The sequence below is a fragment of the Carassius auratus genome, chromosome 41, assembly GCF_003368295.1.
Source record: "Carassius auratus strain Wakin chromosome 41, ASM336829v1, whole genome shotgun sequence".
Taxonomy (NCBI): Eukaryota; Metazoa; Chordata; class Actinopteri; order Cypriniformes; family Cyprinidae; genus Carassius; species Carassius auratus.
The window spans coordinates 20,102,504-20,120,355 of record NC_039283.1 but is presented as its reverse complement, the minus strand read 5'-3'; the positions used below and the strand labels follow the sequence as shown (position 1 = coordinate 20,120,355).

The window sequence follows — 17,852 nt, the reverse complement described above, 5'->3', positions numbered from 1 at the left end:
TCAGGAAGGAAGAGAGAAAGCTACTATACCTCGCCGTACTGTTCGCAGTACAGGTGATTGTGTGGATTTGTCATCATCAGCTCTTCAAGACAAAAAGCAGCTTTTGCATAACTGTGGGAATGAAACAAGACAGAGAGAATAAAATGGAGAACATAGAAAACATCTCCCAGTAGCTTTGTGGCTGATGAAGCAAAGCAAAGCTCAGTCTCGTTGACAGTCGGGAGACGTGACTGTCTGAGGTTTCCCTTTCATCAGCTTTTATGAGGGTTAATGGAAATCTGTATAAACACCCATATGGTTAAATGATGAATGAAGCTTCGCAACAATAGGTGGCAATTCTGCCATGGCCTCTTTTCTAAAAGGGCAAAGATGAATCTGGTCTACCAATCTGTCCCTGGGTCCTTCATTGACATCTCAAGACTGTCCTAAGGTCATTGTCAAGAGCAGTTCCCAAATGAGATCAATGCTTAAACAAATTTACAATTTCACGTCTGAGACACTCTTGTAAGTACAACATGGGCCTGCACATTTCCCCAATGCTCCCACCAAAAATCCCAAACAATTTCAATAAGAACTTCAGGACTATTACGACAAAGCCGCAAGACACAAAAATTAGCCAAATGTGTCCAAAAGTTGTGGACGGGGTTGAAAGGCTCGTTACCGCCTCAAGTCCCCAAAACCGCATGGCTTTTTTAGCTACTGTTAGCAAACTTTCTGTCTCATTCCGTGCGAGGTCCACACATCGAGGCACACACTGTACGTGCTCACGCACACATATCAACTTATCACAACACATCAAATTGTATAACAGAGCTGGAGCATGTCCAACTGAGTTATAGATGCTAATCTTACGACTGGCAGGAAAAAACGTGTTGACGTAAACAAGATTTTTTTAATGGTGGAAAAAGACTGTTGGCGTTGCTGACTCGCACAAGATGATGAGTCTATCTAGCCTTTTAGGAAATGTTCAAGGGACTATAAATACAAAGAGAGGAGAATGAGAGTGAGAGTAAGAGAACATCACAGACAGTCAAAGAGGCTGGAGGAGTGAGCCAGTGAGCCAGTGAGATCAGGCCACTCAAAAGTTTGAAGGCTGCTTGCAATTACCATTTCCTCTTCGTAAAGACTTTCAGATGTGCTTCTGCCGTTGCCTAAACTGTGGCGGTGCAATGCAAAGAGTGAGAGAGACACACACATACACAGAAAGCAAGGGAGGCATCAATCCACATCACTTCTGAACTCAATGCCTAATATATAAGCATTCAATGTCCACCATCAACTCTACCAGTCCTCCATTTGAAATATGAAAGCACCTTACTGTCTCAGTCAAATAAAAAAAAATAATAATTTATATATTTATATATATATATATATATATATATATATATATATATATATATATATATATATACACACACATATATATACACATTATATATATATATATATATATATATATATATATATATATATATATATATATATATATATATATATATATATATACACACACACATATATACACATATATTGTTTTATTTGATTTGGTCAAAATCACAGGATTTTTACTTTATATCCAAAATTGCTAACTTTATGTTTCATAATATGATTTTAATTTGTAGATAATGTTTAAAACATCACTGTAAGATATTAAGTCACATTTTGTATATATGTATATATGTGTCTTATATATATAAGACTTACTTAATAAAAAGTATGCAGACATGCACAAAAAAAAACCTCCACAACAAACTAAACATATATACTAAATAGCCATAATAATAATAATAAAAACACGTCTCAAGTAAGTCTCAATTCTGAGAAATTAAGATGCAATTACTTTCTTTTTCAAAGGCCTAAACATGCTCATCTCCTGATGAACCTGGAAACCTAAGGAAACCTAAAGCGACAAATGATCCAACAACCAACTAGTTGATTAGTGATGTAAACTAATGAGTTTATCAAGACTTTCTTTTCTAGTATGCTCATGCTTGACAGAATCACATCTAATCTGTTTGGTTCACATGACCAGCCAGTGTAACTATGCAGAGCTCACTTAAGACCAGCGAGTTCTGCAGATCACAACCTACAACCTAGCACATAATTCACCAAAGAAACCACTTTAATATATTTATTTACCAAAGGGATAACTGGTTTAATCTTCATTAAAAAGCATGATCCACTAGTGGCCTAATTGTACTACAGACTTCGTGTAGATAGCGGTGTTATCAGCTGGTAGGGTGGCGTTTGTATGTCTTCATCTTGTTTTGACTGGTTTGGAGAATGGGTGCCACCTCATTCTCTTGGGAAACTCTCTTTTTCCCCTTTCTCCTGTTCTTTCACAGCATGGCAGAGAGATGTGATAATGCAAGCTTTGCCGGAAGAGGAGGGGAAGGGAAAAAGCGGGTCTGTGACCTGAAATAAAGAACAGAAAAAGAAAGGGGAAGAAAGAAAGAGAGTGACATGGACAAGACCTATAGATAGGGGGTTGTCAGAGAATGGTGTGATATTAGAAAAGTTGGGCTAAGCGGGCAGATAATCCTCTCACCCCTGGATTTCCTCTGTCTGCTACAGCAATAAAGCCCTTAACAGAAAACCGTGAGGTATCTAATAAGCGGTGCTCACATAGAGCGACTGCATTCTTACAGCCAGCAACCTCCGACCGGGACAACCAACTTTTTTCTCTCTCACACACACATACTAACACCCTGTAGCCCCCCTCGTGGACAATAAGACCAAAACAATTAAAGAAGGATGGAGGAGAGGAGACATAAAGTAAGTTTCCTTCAATCCTGATGCCTGGCACAAAGTAACCCCAGGCAAAAGAGCTATCAGCAGGGGAGCGCAGTCTTATCCCAGGAGTTGGAGAGGGAGCTCAAGAAACAAATCCTATTATGGCCCTACTCCATAGGACAAACAGACACACGGATTTAAGCAAGGCCCCTGGCTGAGACTGGCATTTCACTGTCTTTTACTCCAGAGGGTCCCACAGCTCTACAGCAACCGTCGCATGTCAGTCGAAGGTCCTGAGAATGACCTGCAAGATGCTGGTGAATGCGACCTCGTAACCTTTGTAAACATCACATTCCATACAGACAACTTCTGGACATTTTACTGATTAAATTATTCTTATGAGACAAAATTATATATTTTACATTTATAGTTTAGATAGGAAAAACTCAACACCCAACAAGTTGACAATTATTTTTGCATTAGATGTGTATTGAGATCAATATATTTACTTCTTTTTTTTTTTTTATCTCAGAAGTTTGAACACGGTCTAGTTACATTGTTTCTGTATGTCAGTTTGACAATTTAATTAACCCTCATGTTCTATCAACTTCTTGCATTAATAAAAAAAAGAATCGACAAAAGAAATTAGGAAAGAAATCATTACTCATGCTCATTGATGTAGAGTTCTGACAGCTCATGCCAAGCTTCCTGGTCTCCCACAAACCTGCAGGACAGAGTAGTGGAAGTTATCACATCAGAAAGGCCACAGTGGACAAAAGGGGGGTCAGGGAAAGGCTTGGGGGCCAACTCAGTCAAATGCAAAACCCCTTTTAATTAAAAAATGGATGGGGGGGGGGGTTCTAAATCCTCTTGTAAAACACTCACTGCTCCAGATACTCGTTGAGCTCGCGGATGGCCTCACTGCTTTTGCCCTGTGCTCGCAGGATGGAGATCTTGCGCTTCCTTGCTGCCTATTAGACATAAACAGAGGATTAGGGCTTTAGAGTTTCAAGTCTTTGTTACCAACAGAAAGAGTAAAGAGTGAAATAAATAGGCATTGTGTAAATGATCATAGTATTGTGAGAGCTGAAAAAACCTCCAGAATCTCTGGGGTTTTGCTGTTCAAACTCTGGAGACAACAGGGACAGCAAAGGCCTCACAGTCTAACAGAGTTGGATTTTACCTCCATGTTTTGAGTTTTGATCAGACAAATAATGATTTTGAGATTTACACTCAAAAAAAAAAAAAAAAAAGAAACTTCCTATTTTAGTTTCAGCAATTTGTGACAGAGTCTTGCATATCCAGATTTCTGGCTTATGCCAAACTTGCCTAATGTTTCCTTGTTAAAAAAAATAAATAAAATAAATAAAAAATATGCTACAATTTTTTTTTTTTCACACCACATAATATAAAACAAATACAAATAAACATGTCAAACTCAAAAGTACATTATAGACCACAAAATTATATTTTGTTAAATGTCAAATATAAAAGTAATATTTACAAAAATCTAACATTTTGTTTCATTCATGACTATTGTTTGATTGTGAATGATTGTAAATGTCGCACAGTATATTTTAAGGCACTCTTTAGTGCTTCACATACATTGATTTATTTGTGGCGGATGCCATCACAATATCAACATTGACCGCCACAAACAGTTTTGCACAAGTTTGTCCAAAACTCATGTAAAAATGTATAGGTATAGATAGACGCCCTATTAGCAGTACATTCGATGGACCACTATACGTAAGCCATCTGCTATACTGGAATGATCAAAGCAGGCTTGTGAACAGACAAGAGCAAGTTGCCTGTATATCTGCAACCCTAGTCATACGCATGTAACAAGAGTCTTTGGCAAACACAACATTTAAAAGGTACTATAGGTTAAAAACTATATTATATTCAGTTAATACATATTAAAAATGCAAATTATTATTATTATTTTTTATCTGTGAAAGTTTATCCAATTTCTTCAGGAATTTAATTTCACCTTTTTGTTGTTGTTGTTGTTGAGAGAGTAACAACACATTAAGCATTCCAAGATGGCGGACATATCGACGTGGCTGGAGCGCTCGAATGTGGTTTCTACCTATACAGAACATATCTATGTTTACGAGCACTGCTTTACTGGGGAAACCAAAGTATTTCTGCTGTTCGAAAAGCACCACCTGGTGTCAGAGAATGAATTTGTTTTTTCAATCAGCCTGTCCGCTGTTTTTGTTAAGATCAGTTTGAAAATGTAAGCATATTTTTAAGCAGCAAAAACACATCTGTTAATGTGAGCCAGTGGATAGCTAATATAAGCACTTACATTTCTCATATGGTATTAATAGTATTCGAGCAGGTCTTTAAAAAGGTGCTAAAATGTAATAAAAAAATGTAAAATAAAAAAAAGCCTGCAGATAACCTGACATTGGCTAAATGATACTGAAATGTTACATTCTTTAACTCTACCGCTCAATGTCTGCTCCTTCAATACAGATGAATATTGAAAAACATCCCCCCCCCCCCATTTTTTTTTTTTCAGAAAGCCCCGTAGAAATAATTAGAAGTATTTGCATTTATTTTTTTTTTATTACAACACAATACATAACAATCCCTCCCTCCATTGGTGGAAGTGCCATCACAAATATAGTGTAAGTCTGTGGGAAACACTGCGTCTTACAACACCCTAAAAGCATCAATACTTTTTTCATGAATTCCGAAATAGGACATCACAGAGGAGAATTAAATGCTGTCAGTCATTGGGCAGAAGTGCATGTATGTGCAGTTTTTTTTTTTCCTCCCCTGAGGCGGTGTTATAATAAACAGCCTTGCACCATCAAATTGTCCCAGATGACATTTCCTTGAAAGCATATTATTACTGCATTCAAGTCATAAGTAATATACCAGCAGATACCGAGAAGTAATGTCTTTATCAGATTAGAAAGCCTGTGGATTCTGGCGCATGAGCATCAGCAAGATGCTGCTTACATAAGGAAGCGCAAGTAAAGACCCATTTCAAGTGGTGAAAATATAACATTGCCAAAGAGCCACGGGCCATATGCATTCACATAAACTTACAAAGCCTAGCTTGTATCAGCCACAAATAACGTCCGCCTTGTTCCGACGCAGAAGTGACCTTCAGGCGGATTAGAATCTCATCAATCTGAATCAGAAAGTATTACGCCAGGTTCGACGACTTTTCCAGCAGCGGCTCTTTTTTCCCTTCACTGGTGAAAGGAGAGCAAAGAGCAGAAGCTTTACCGTTAAAAGTGCCCAAGATATTATTTATGAACTGGCACTTGATAGAGTGGGTCTTCCCTACTACCACAGCACGGACCAAACTCCATCAAGCCGGGCATGAGTCACGTCTGAAAAGCCATAAATCTGGAACTGCTATGATACCACTGCCACTCCAAATCCACTTATCCATCAACCAGGCGGCCAGACGAACCTGCTTCACTGGCTGCTCAAGCTAAAGAGTTGATGAACTGCCAAACCCATACTGTACGCAAGTCTGATAGTACTTACTGGATCAGAGGAAGACATGGTTTCACATTACCAGGCTGGAGATGACAGGTGAAATAAGACTAGAGCTACAACCTCAAGCTGTTTGGATTACTGTATGAGTTCTGTATCAATTTATAACTTTATCCTAACAAAAGTATTTAAAGAAACTGTGGAACGGAATCAAAAGGCAATTCCAAATAGTTTAAGCTGTCAAATTGTATTGTTAATGTTCAGTTTCTGCCAAAGAACTGATTTCTTTGTACTCGGTACTGAACAAGGCGGAAGACTATTTGTGACCTCAGGTTATTTACTTGGGCCCCATATCTGTCTTTCGTTTCCTCTTAGCGCACTTGGCACCGACAGAAAAATACAGAGGCTGGTAGACCAGAGTCTTACGAAACTTTATTAAACAATGAGCTATTCCAAACCATTTCAGTCTCTTTATAGGAATATAGGAAAGGCCAGCATTACATTTTCATTCTCTGCACGATCCTTTCTTCTTAAACATTTCTGAGTGGCTCTCACCGTGGAGGAGCTGGCTGCTTCTATCAACCCCTAGCTCCACTTTCAGACTGCCGTTGAGAGCCCACCTCCACAGATTTCAAATGCAAACTTCGTTCTCACAGGGTAAAAAGGAGTTGACTCTCAGTTCTGTGGTGTACCGACACGACCTGACTTGAAAATCAACCTTAAATAAGAGAATTACCTGCTACTGGTTTCAACATATCCAGACCAAATCTAATGATCAGTAGCAGTCAACGAGTTATATCTCACAAATTGTCATTTCAAAGAACAAGGTTATACTAAATGTGTGAAAGTTCAAATTCATGAGAACATTCAAATCAACTGAAGCAATATTAAAAGAACGTTCAATCAAAAATGACATTTTGTCTTCATTTACTCATCCTCATGTCATATTTAATTTTGAAGAATGTTTCAACTGTGATTACCTATATAAATGGTAGTCAAAAGGATTCAAAGCAACGTTAGTCCCCACTGACTTAATGGACAGAAAAAGTAGCTTCTTTTAGTGTTGTACAGAAAAACGAATGTCAGACAGTTTTCTAAGAACTGTATGAAAAAAAGAAAAAGAAAAATTGGAACAAAACAGTGTCAGTTCAGAAAAAAATCAGTTTGACCTTTCCAAACTTCATCTTGTTCTGCACCGTAATTGAGTGTAATTCCAGGGGTCAACCTCAGGAGGATTCTCATTGACCTCAATCGCTTTTACAAGCACAACTATGTTTATCCTGCTGAATTACAGACAGCGTGAGAGTGCTGAAATTCAGTGAATGCAGTAAGCCTGCTATGTCAAACAGTGTTAAAATAAACAGCTTGGTAATATTCCATTTAAGTGTTCAGCAATGGGCACTGTTTTAGGTGAGTAAAGGTAGACCACTTCAAAGATAGATGAGCAATAGATGGTTAGACGGAAGAAACAACAGATGGATAGATGCAATGAATGACAGATAGACCAAAACAGACAGATGCATGGACAGGTATACGGACAGATAAAACAATAGATAGAACTATAGATTGACAGAACAATAGATAGAACGATAGAATGATAGAACGATAGATAGAACAAATGACAGACAGATAGATAGATAGACAGATAGATAGATAGATAGATAGACAGATAGACAGATAGATAGATAGATAGACAGACAGACAGATAGACAGACAGTGAGATAGATAATAACAGACAGATTGGTAGAAGCAAGTTAGAACTTCTCCAAATCATTGCTGTAGGTATTGGACAATAATGAGCGATGGAAGGGCTAGGAGTTCGAACATTTTTTGGACACCGCCATGGCAGAGAAACCTTTAGCAATTTTTGTTGATTCAACAATTTTGGTTAATGGGTACCACATCTATTCCACAGCCTATAATTACAACAGTTCGGTTTCCAATCTCAGCTCTGCATGCTGGGATGCCTCACAAGTCCTCACAGTGGTCGCCAATTTTCCGCCATTTTCTTGGATCATGCCCTCATCCCATTCCACTGAACAACACAGCATTTAGATAAGCCTTGCATTTACAGACAGGTGACCTAGATGATGTCATCCCTCCCATACCACAACCTCTTGTCACCCTGCCTGAGATTGAATGGTGGGAAAGTACAGTCTAGTTGCCACTGCACAAAGACTTCATGGTTTTCTTCCATTCCTGTCCTAAAAACGCACAGCATTTGACGGGAGGTGACTTGCATTTGGAAGTATCAGAAAACAGGCACTTCTCTTTCAGGGCCATCAGAAAAAAATCAGGGCTAAACCTAATTTGTGTCAGGGTGGTTTACATGGTTCTCGCCTACACCATTTCCAGAAGCGGGTGAATCCTACCAAGCCTAGCCTACCATGTCCTGTCAATGTGCATTCAGTATGATGATAAGACAATTAAGCATTTCACAGTGGAAATGTGCCCCTGATAGCTTAACTGATGGCCTGTTTTGGTCTATTGACTTAGAGAGCCACCGAATCAACTCTATAAATCCTGAAAGAGTAAAGTCCTACTGCATGACATTTCACAGAGCGATCAAGCAAAGCTTTAAGAATCTGTCAGCCCATTTCACTTCATTTCCCAGACTTCCTGGTTCAAAAAAATGACAGCTGTCTGAGAGATCATTCACAAATGCACATTTCCTTTTAGGAGATGATGGTTGCAGCCGGTTTCTGCGAGAGACTGATGAAGTAATGAGACATGGTTGGACAGTATTTTCCAGTGATTTTTCTGCTGAACTGTGTGTAAAAGGACCATTTCATTATACTGATGACAACGATTCAAATTTGGGTTAAAATGACGCATTCATAAATAAAAAGCCAAGTTTAACCTTATTTCACAAAAGGTATGTGTGTGTGTAAATATTATATTTCTACCTGCAGGTGTTTAGTAATCAAATATCATTCTCCTCATGGTTTTTATTACTACAGAAGACAAAGTTCATGTAAATAGCAAGACTTTGATGGGGACATTTGCAAAAATCATGGTATTACCACATTCTTTCCCAAGGCGTTTTTGGCTTGGATAACACTCGGACACTGGGAAACATTTTTCCCCAAGGGGAAATTTGTTACATATCTTTTGGATGTTAACAGAGGGGCAAAGCGATATGATTACTAGATTGTGAAAAACAATGTAACCGCACTGATTTGATGATATCCATTTTGCACCGATCATCTCAACTTCCCATTTACACGCCGTTAAATGTGCTTGCAATTTAACTTTGATCATGGGAATAGGGAGAGTGCCTCGGTTGAAATGCACAAAAAACAAACAGAGCAGGCCTCTCGTTTTCAGAGGGAGAAAGACGGATAGAAGCAGTTCGGTCCAAAAGTAACAGATAGTTAAATAAATATCAATGTTAATGATATAACAAATGCATGGACGAAAGGACGGAGGACAGGAGGATTTTCTTTTTTTGTGCCCACAAGATGAGGACGGTGATAGCTTAAAGCAATAGTTTAAAATGAAAACCCCAAAATGAAAATTCGGTCATTATTTGTTCACTTGTTCCAAACCCGCTTGGATTTCTTCAGTGAAACACAAAAATAGTTTTTTTTATTTTTATTTTTTTTATATCCTGGACAATTTTCAACAAAACAAAACAGAATAAGGACTGGGACTGTCATGCTTCCAAATGATAAAAAAAAGTGACATTAAAGACCAAAATATTACTTAACCTTGACAGGTTAAGTTAATGAGAGAAGTAGCAATGACTGATGTGTGAAATAATTATTTTTCTAGTCAGATCTGTTCAATTAATAATTTGACTGACTGATTTGGTTCTTGAATTCAACTTCCTTTTTCAATTATCTAGTCAAAACGGTTAACATTCCAAAGAAGGAGAAGATTATCACTGAAAAACACTTCAAAGATTATGACTCCAGAAGATTAAAAAAAGATAGTGTACAAATCAAATTGACTATTTTTATGATATTTTTACTGTAACTGTTTTAAACTTAAAAGCTCCCCATAATTCCATGCAAAAGAGTGACATTATAAAAAAATGATCATGGAAGAAAAAAATCATTAAGGTTTGGTGCAATATGAAGGAGAGCAAATGATGACAGATTCTTAATTATGGGTGAACTATCCCTTTAAGGCAGAAAACAGGCAGAGAGAGAGAGATCACCAGGGGGAAGGGGGTCCTGCCGGAGCGCACATGAGGGTTTATTGACTTTGCCAGTAAAGCCTCCATGTGTTCAAAACAGACGGACGGTGAAGTGTGGAATCCGTGCATGATATCCAAAGAACAAAAGTATCCGCTAAAACATTTAAGCAAGTCCATGTGTAAAGACAGCGCAAAAAAAAAATGTGTTTTGCGTCTACAGGGAAGGCCCAAAACAAATAAGATTATGAAAACACTAAAGCATTTATTTTTGCATGGCTGCACACCCCTTATGTAAGAATGAAGGGCAGGTACAAAATATGCTTTAGGGTGATGGTGGAAAGATACTAGAAAAACATGGAGCATACTTGGATATTGTAAACCACTCCACTTAAAATCAATAAATATTAAGGGAATAAAAAACAGGCTTCACGTGTTATGCCAAGACAAGAAAAAAATCAACAGCTAATGGTACATATGGGCTTTGAATACCTAAGTGACCTATAAATAATAATAAAATTTAGCACTGAACCAAGTACTTTAAAGGGAAGTTCACCCAAAAATAAAATACACTACCATTCAATAGTCTGGAGTACAACCCTCTACATGTCTGATATTAGCCAATGGCTAATAAATTCTCAGATTTTACTTGCCAGTGTGTTAGTTGGAGGCTAAGTATAAGTTTAGCACAGATATATTTTCACTCGTGAACACTCTCTGTCTGAGGGCTTCAGAGTTTCACTCTCCGTCAAGCGATCTGTGATATATCTCAGTTTACCTCATTTGATACCCAGCGCACCTGTATTTGATTTACCGTAAACTCTAGTGGGAAGGTGGACATCGCTGTCGCTTTCTCTCACATGCACACAGCGAGTGAGAGACAGAGAGAGAATTGATGTGCTACATTTAAACAATATTCTTTGTTGTTCTTTTTTCTGTCAATATAACAGCATTCCTTTGGAAGTCTTCAGCTATTAAGAACAGACAGGTTTTCCGGTAGTGGGTGGTGTTAATGCGCAAACGGCAATCCCATTGGCTGGCACTCACCTATTATCATTCCTGTTTTGATTTCAGCAAATCAGTTCAAGTGAACGCACAAAACCTGATTAATATTCATGAATCCAGCAGCTCATTAATCCTTAGTAATGCTTAGTGTGTTTTATAGTTCTTATTATTAGAATTCGTATCATTGTTATCCTAGTATTTTTTGTCAGAAACATTGAATGACAGAAAAAACACCACCTCTCAAGTTAAAATGTTCAGTTAAAATGACTAATATGCATTCAAACATGGTTATCAAATGGATTTTATTACTACTTAAGTTATATTAAATAATACTTTATTATTATAAAGCTTGACTGACTGATGTTAAAAGTGTACTGATCAGTCTGGGGAGTAAACTAAAATATTTACTAGCCAATGGCGATTCAATTGCCAACATGTTCGGGGGTTTGAGTAGTTAAGTTTATGTTTTTTTTGTTTTTTTTTAAAGAAATTAATGCATCTATGCACAAAAGATTTCACAAAAATATTAAGCAGCAAAACGGTTTTCAAAATTTATAACATGTTTGTTTCTTAAGCACACAATCAGCCTATTAGAATTATTTATTAAGGATCATGTGACACTGAAGACTACTGCAGGCTTTTAAAAATGTGAAAATAGTTTGCCAAGAATAAATATATATATTTGTAATATTTTTGATATTTTGACATGTTTTGAATGGAAGTGTAGCTTAAAAATCTGTCCAAAATTGAATTTGTTATTCGCTGATCCTCACCTCACTGGATTGAACTCAGGAATTTCCTATTCTGTGGAAGAATCCTCAAGACTGGTCTTGTGAACCAGACCAACCGATTCACTTAAACTCTTAAAACTATTTGTTTTGTGAGGAAATAAACCCTAATGCAGTTGTAAAGGCATACAGGTGAATAAATTAAAAATGAATAAAAAAATGTGGGTGAACTATTCCTTTAGGTTATCTAATGGTTAAAGGTAAAAAAACAAAGGGGAAAAATCTGCACCCCTGGGACCGCTCTATGGAGTCTCAGGAAAAGCAATAAATCCCCATCTTCAAAAGACAAGGCATTTATTTTTGCCAAGTTTGTCATGGCTGTGTTTAATGCAACGGAAGTCCATAAATCAATGGTCTTTGTTACCATCACACACTTGTAGTACTGTGTTTGCGTGTGTGTGTGATTTTAGCGGCTGAGGTCACTGCAGGGAGAAAGCATATAACCTATACGGCTGAAATCTCACAAAAAATAACTTTTTAGACAGCAAAACGACTTTCAGACTCTTTTTTTATTTTTTCTTACCGTATTAGTCGGGTCATCTTGAAGTATTGAGTCATACAGCTTATTGGCGTCCTCATACCTTCAACAGAAAGATCATATTTAAGGATAATCAACAGGAACACGGGTCATGTGAAATGAAGTAGTAGGGCTATCAAATAAAGTTCCCAGTAACCAACTTCTTGTATACACAGCGGCTTGTTTCTATAATGACCGAGACTACGTATCCAAGCGGCAGAAATAAACAGTCATTATTGTACCTCCTCAAATAGCCAGTGTTGTGTGAGGTTTACTAGCTCCACAAAGAGCGTAATCCACCAACGTGATTGCCTGCACTTTGATTTACCTCTAAACAAATCAGCCTGCACTTCCACCACAAATCAGGCATCGTTTCGAAGTGCATTTTGCTTAACAGGCATTCCGAGAAGAGACGTATATGAGTTACAGATGCAAAGAAAATGAAATAAATACACTGATCGGGCCCTTCGACCTGAGCTGAGGGTTGGAGAGCACAGTGTTTGAAAGTACATTATGAAGTACAATGCTGATCCCATACACTGTTTTGTGAAGAATATGAGGACAATGCAATAAGCTTGTCATGTCGAATGAAGGATGAAATAGATTTTTTTTTTCTTTTTACAAGGGACAACCTGCAAAGCTAACCCTGGTGCGGCCAAAGCAGCCGTTTTATGATCAAAAGCAAAACCTGTTTCAGTCGGCAACCAACAACAGAAGCAGCTCTGGTTCTTATTATCACTGGGCTCCAATGCCACTCCTCTTCTCACATCCACATTAGAGCTCAATCACTCTCTGGCAGATCTCACATGGCACCAGCCGCTTTGACTTGCTCGATTTATGTAGGATTCAACCATGTGGGAGTGGAGGCGGAGAGTTTCACTTAAGTCGAGCGTCTGATGGCAATTAGATCCAAATTTGTAGTTTATTTAATCTGACTGTGCAGGGGCAATCATTCACAATTACGGAACAACCTCTGGCATAACTGATAAACATGTTGAAGATATGGCGAGCAGACTGAAACAGATCTGAAATCCTGCTGAAATTCTATACATTGACATCAATTTACGGCCTTCTTAATTCTTTGCTCAAACATAGCGACAGGGCGGGGGGAGGTCACAGAGGGACCCCTAGAATAATAGCGGCAAAGACCACTTCCAACTTCTGAATTCCTCATTCGGGCAAAAGAGCCACAGGATTACCAAAGGCTAAACCGTTCTCTCTCGCTTTTCCACTTAGCAGAAGGAACGGTGGCTTGCAAAATAAACAGCCTCCCTTCCCACGCATCCTGCCACTTACGTCCCCCCACACCCTCCGTTGTAGCTTATCCAAGCCATGGTGTTAAGATGTTGCTGCGGTGTGTCTTACCTCTCCAGAGCCTCCAGCCGCATCCCTGCTAATCGCTTCACTCGGTGACTGTCTGGGAACTGCCTCTTCAGCTCCTGTAGGCAACTCTACGCAAAACACAACAACAATGTTGGGGTTGATCATGCAAACATGAAAAAAAAAACAGGTTTTCCTAACATTTTCCAGACATGTGCCATTGGTCTGTCACTGAACATTTTCACTACTGGTTAAAATTTGAGAATCAACCAAAAAAAATGGCTTCCTTTTTCTTTTTAATTGACACAAAATATTAATATACTTATACATTTACACCAGTTCATAGCTTGGGGTCTGTAAGATTTTTTAAATGTTTTTGGAATAAGTCACTTTTGCTCACAAGCCTCACAATTTAAAGTAAACAGTAATATTGTGAAATATTATTACAATTAACTTTTTTTAAGGTATTTTAAAAAGTACTTTATTCCTGTGAAGGCAAAGTTGAATTTTCAACAGCCATTACTCCAGCTTGACACTTCAGAAATAATTTTCATATGCTGATTTGATGCTAAATAAATATTTCTTATTAATATCAATGTTAAACATTGTTGTGCTGATTAATATTTTTGAGAAAACTTTTTTTCAGAATTATTTGATAAATAGAAAGTTCAAAAGAAGAGCATTTAGCTGTTTGTTTTTTAATGGTAATTTTCATTATTTATATAGAAACTTTTGAACTAGAAGTAAGATAAATTAAATGGTTCTTATAGAAGCAAAAATCAACGGAAATACTACAAAGATTCAGTTTTCAAGTGTTGTGAACTATTCATTAAAATTGATATATCAAACTTGATACATTAAAAAAATACAAAATGTAATATTTTGTTAAAAGAATCAATAGATAATTCAAATTAAAAAAAGTATATGTTTTGTGATTTCATGTCAGGCGTTACAGAGTTAACGTCAAAAAATGCTGACGAATTAAACATCAGTCATGATTATTTTTCACAAAGAAAGAATTCATGTATTTTTTCAACCACAGTTTGAGTGATCATGTAAAGCCTGCTGAATTACAGAGGACTTGAAAATTATACTACAACTCTCAGGGGTGATGAAATGTGGGCTTTGTGCATTTTTTTTGCCCACAGCATTTAAAACTTTATAGATCTACTTTAAAAAGTGTGATGTGACTAGTTTGACAAGACAAAATTACAGCAAAGGTTTCTGCTGACCATAAAATGAAACCGTAACTTTCCTGTCCGTGGGTCCCATGATAAACAGGTCGGCCATACAGCAGTGAGGAAAAATTGCAAGTGACGTGGGTGAGAATTCAGAGCACTGCACAGCGGGGAACCCACAATTCCACACTGGCTACTATAAAAAGCAGAAGCAGGATGCTACTTTTACCAGTTCTTTCCCATTGAGATGAACAGGCCCCCGGATTTTTTTTTTTTTTTTTTTTTCACACACTCATGACTTGGTGAGGAATGGTTACTGTCAAATCCAATGTTTTCCTGCTTAGGATGGAAAGTTTGCTCTGTGGCTTATCCCGGCTGACCCATCACGCTCACAGACGGTTATTCCCGCTGTTTTCCTAGCCACTGGTAAGAACCTCAGAAACTGACTACTGTAAGTGTCTCAAGACAACAAGGAGGATCTGGAACATCCCTGATTTGAATCTCAAACCATTTGTTTTTTTGTTTTTTTCAAAAGAAAGAAGTGAAACATTGCATTTTCAGTGGGCAAAAATAATTTAAAGCTTAGCGAGTAGAATGACAAGCTGAAGAGACCATAGTCATTTATTTTTGATTTAATTACATTTTAGGAATGAAAACATTACATTGCGATAAATGGATTGTACTGATGTTTAACAACAAACCGATTGTTAAGGTGACGAAGCATTAAAAAAACACTTTCATTAGACACAAACTCCATTGAAAATTAAATGATCTAGGACCTTTATGCAGTGGGTGCCGTGGTAAAGTCTGTAAATCTATCCCTCACAGCCTTGATTTCATCTATGTTCAATATGGCGTCTAACCTGAAGGTCTACAGATGAAAGAGTGCAAAAGTTACTCAAAGGAAACTCACCCAGGCAAGATCGTCACGACTGCAGTCCAGCGCTGCAATCATCACCTGCTCGTAAATTATCCAAACTGAACACAAGAGACAAACAGAAAATGACACCAGATTAGGAAGTCCATTTTTCACCATGGTAGCAGAAATGACAAATGAACATCGAGCACATGTGAACCCGAGCAAACTGTGACGTTTCTTCTCTGTATCATTAGAAAAGACAATCTTTAGCATCCATCAGCGGCATAGTTTGTCTGCGTAATCTCCGGGTGTGGGCGCGCTGGCACGTTTCATGGAAACGCTCAGTTTTATCAGTTCAGTCAAACACCACAAAGGGTGAGCGGATTTCACCCTCTATTCGTCATGACATGCGTTATGTGCTGAAACTGCGCAGCTATCGTCATCTCGGCCCAAAAAGTGGGTCGTTACTTTGACAGATTGCAGGAATTTAAGATTCCTACAATTAAATGTTTAAGTAATTTCCAAGACGGCAACATTTAATGTTCAACTGGCAACCATAACAAAGCTAGTGGCTTTAGCTGCTCTATTTACAATAAAGAAAACGGATTAGGGGGCTTGGCTAATGGATCCAATTAATGAATTTAATGCTCCATGACAGACAGAGAAGTGTGTTTTGACAAGCATGTCCGAGTCTATCGGCTGAATGATTACAAAAGTGTTCATTGAGAACGAACAATAAAATCCCACTGAACAAAAAAAAAAAAAAATCCAAAACAAATGCCTAGAGTTTTCTGAGTTTTTATGATTCCAAGTCTTGCTTTGATAATAACCATCTAGTTTCACAGCCAATTTAAGAGCTGGTTTCAATAAAAACAAGCTTTGTAAAGCATTTACCCCTCAGAGAGGGTCTTTAAGGACAGTATAAATCATAATCACAGCAACAACAAAAAAATTTAAAAGGTTTCTGTAAAAAGACTAAATCATGCACCAATAAAATACAACTCATTACATGGCAAGTGAGAAGTACTAGAACAATGGCTGAGACTTTCACTGATCTTTGCTTTATCTTTCCTTTATTAGATACCAGGCCTATGTAGAAATTTGAAAAGCATCCTATAGCCATAAAATACATAGTAATTGTTTTGTTTGGTTGTATGAGCACATGTATTGCAATAAATGCCTTATTGAGGGCTGTTTGGCAACTTGCAGCTTGGCTCTTTCATTGTTGTTTGCTAAGATTCCTCAAAAAGTGGTGTTGTTCTTTGACGAAACAGCCAAAAAACATTTAATAATAGTTATTTGAGATTACATGTGGTTTTAAAATAACAATATGAATGAAAAAAAGGCCTAAATTTGATTTGTGTTGCAAAACAGTCCAGTTTCTTCAACTGGTAAACCAAAATTGTCTATAGAAAGACGTTTCAAAAGCCAGCATGAAGGATTGGATCACCTCTGAGATAATGATTTTAACGCAAGAGAGTTTTGGCTTTAGTAGCTATGTTTGACAACACGATTGCAGGACTTCATCTGCTTGTCTGGCTAAGAAACCCATAAAAGACCAAAGTAAATAAATATTAAGCCATCTTAAGCGTTTCAGATGTTTCTACTATAACCTCATTTCAATGTCAAAAGAAAAGCTGAAAAGTCTTTTTGCTTTCAAATATTTAAGGACAAATCAAGAAAATCACTAAGGAAAGAAAAAAGAATCAGTCAGACACTCGACAAACATTACTTTTGTTAGAGAGAAAAAAAAAAATATTCATCATACACGCATAGATGTTTTTTTTTTTTTTTTTTTTTCTGGTTTTGGGATCCAAATCTAAAACAAAATATTTGCTTTTGAAACAAG

The 17,852-nt window shown here is 37.4% G+C and overlaps 1 protein-coding gene across 1 annotated transcript in view; it reads right to left on the bottom strand.

Moving 5' to 3' along the window:
• Positions 1-17,852, bottom strand: part of emc2 (ER membrane protein complex subunit 2) — a 28,991-nt gene that overhangs the window by 9,160 nt on the left and 1,979 nt on the right. Inside the window, exons 3-8 of the mRNA XM_026227548.1 lie at positions 16,058-16,122; positions 14,012-14,097; positions 12,653-12,710; positions 3,619-3,704; positions 3,398-3,457; positions 30-111 (exon numbers count right to left, since the gene is read on the bottom strand). Coding sequence (XP_026083333.1) covers positions 30-111; positions 3,398-3,457; positions 3,619-3,704; positions 12,653-12,710; positions 14,012-14,097; positions 16,058-16,122 — 437 coding nt within the window. The remainder of the gene's footprint in view (positions 1-29; positions 112-3,397; positions 3,458-3,618; positions 3,705-12,652; positions 12,711-14,011; positions 14,098-16,057; positions 16,123-17,852) is intronic.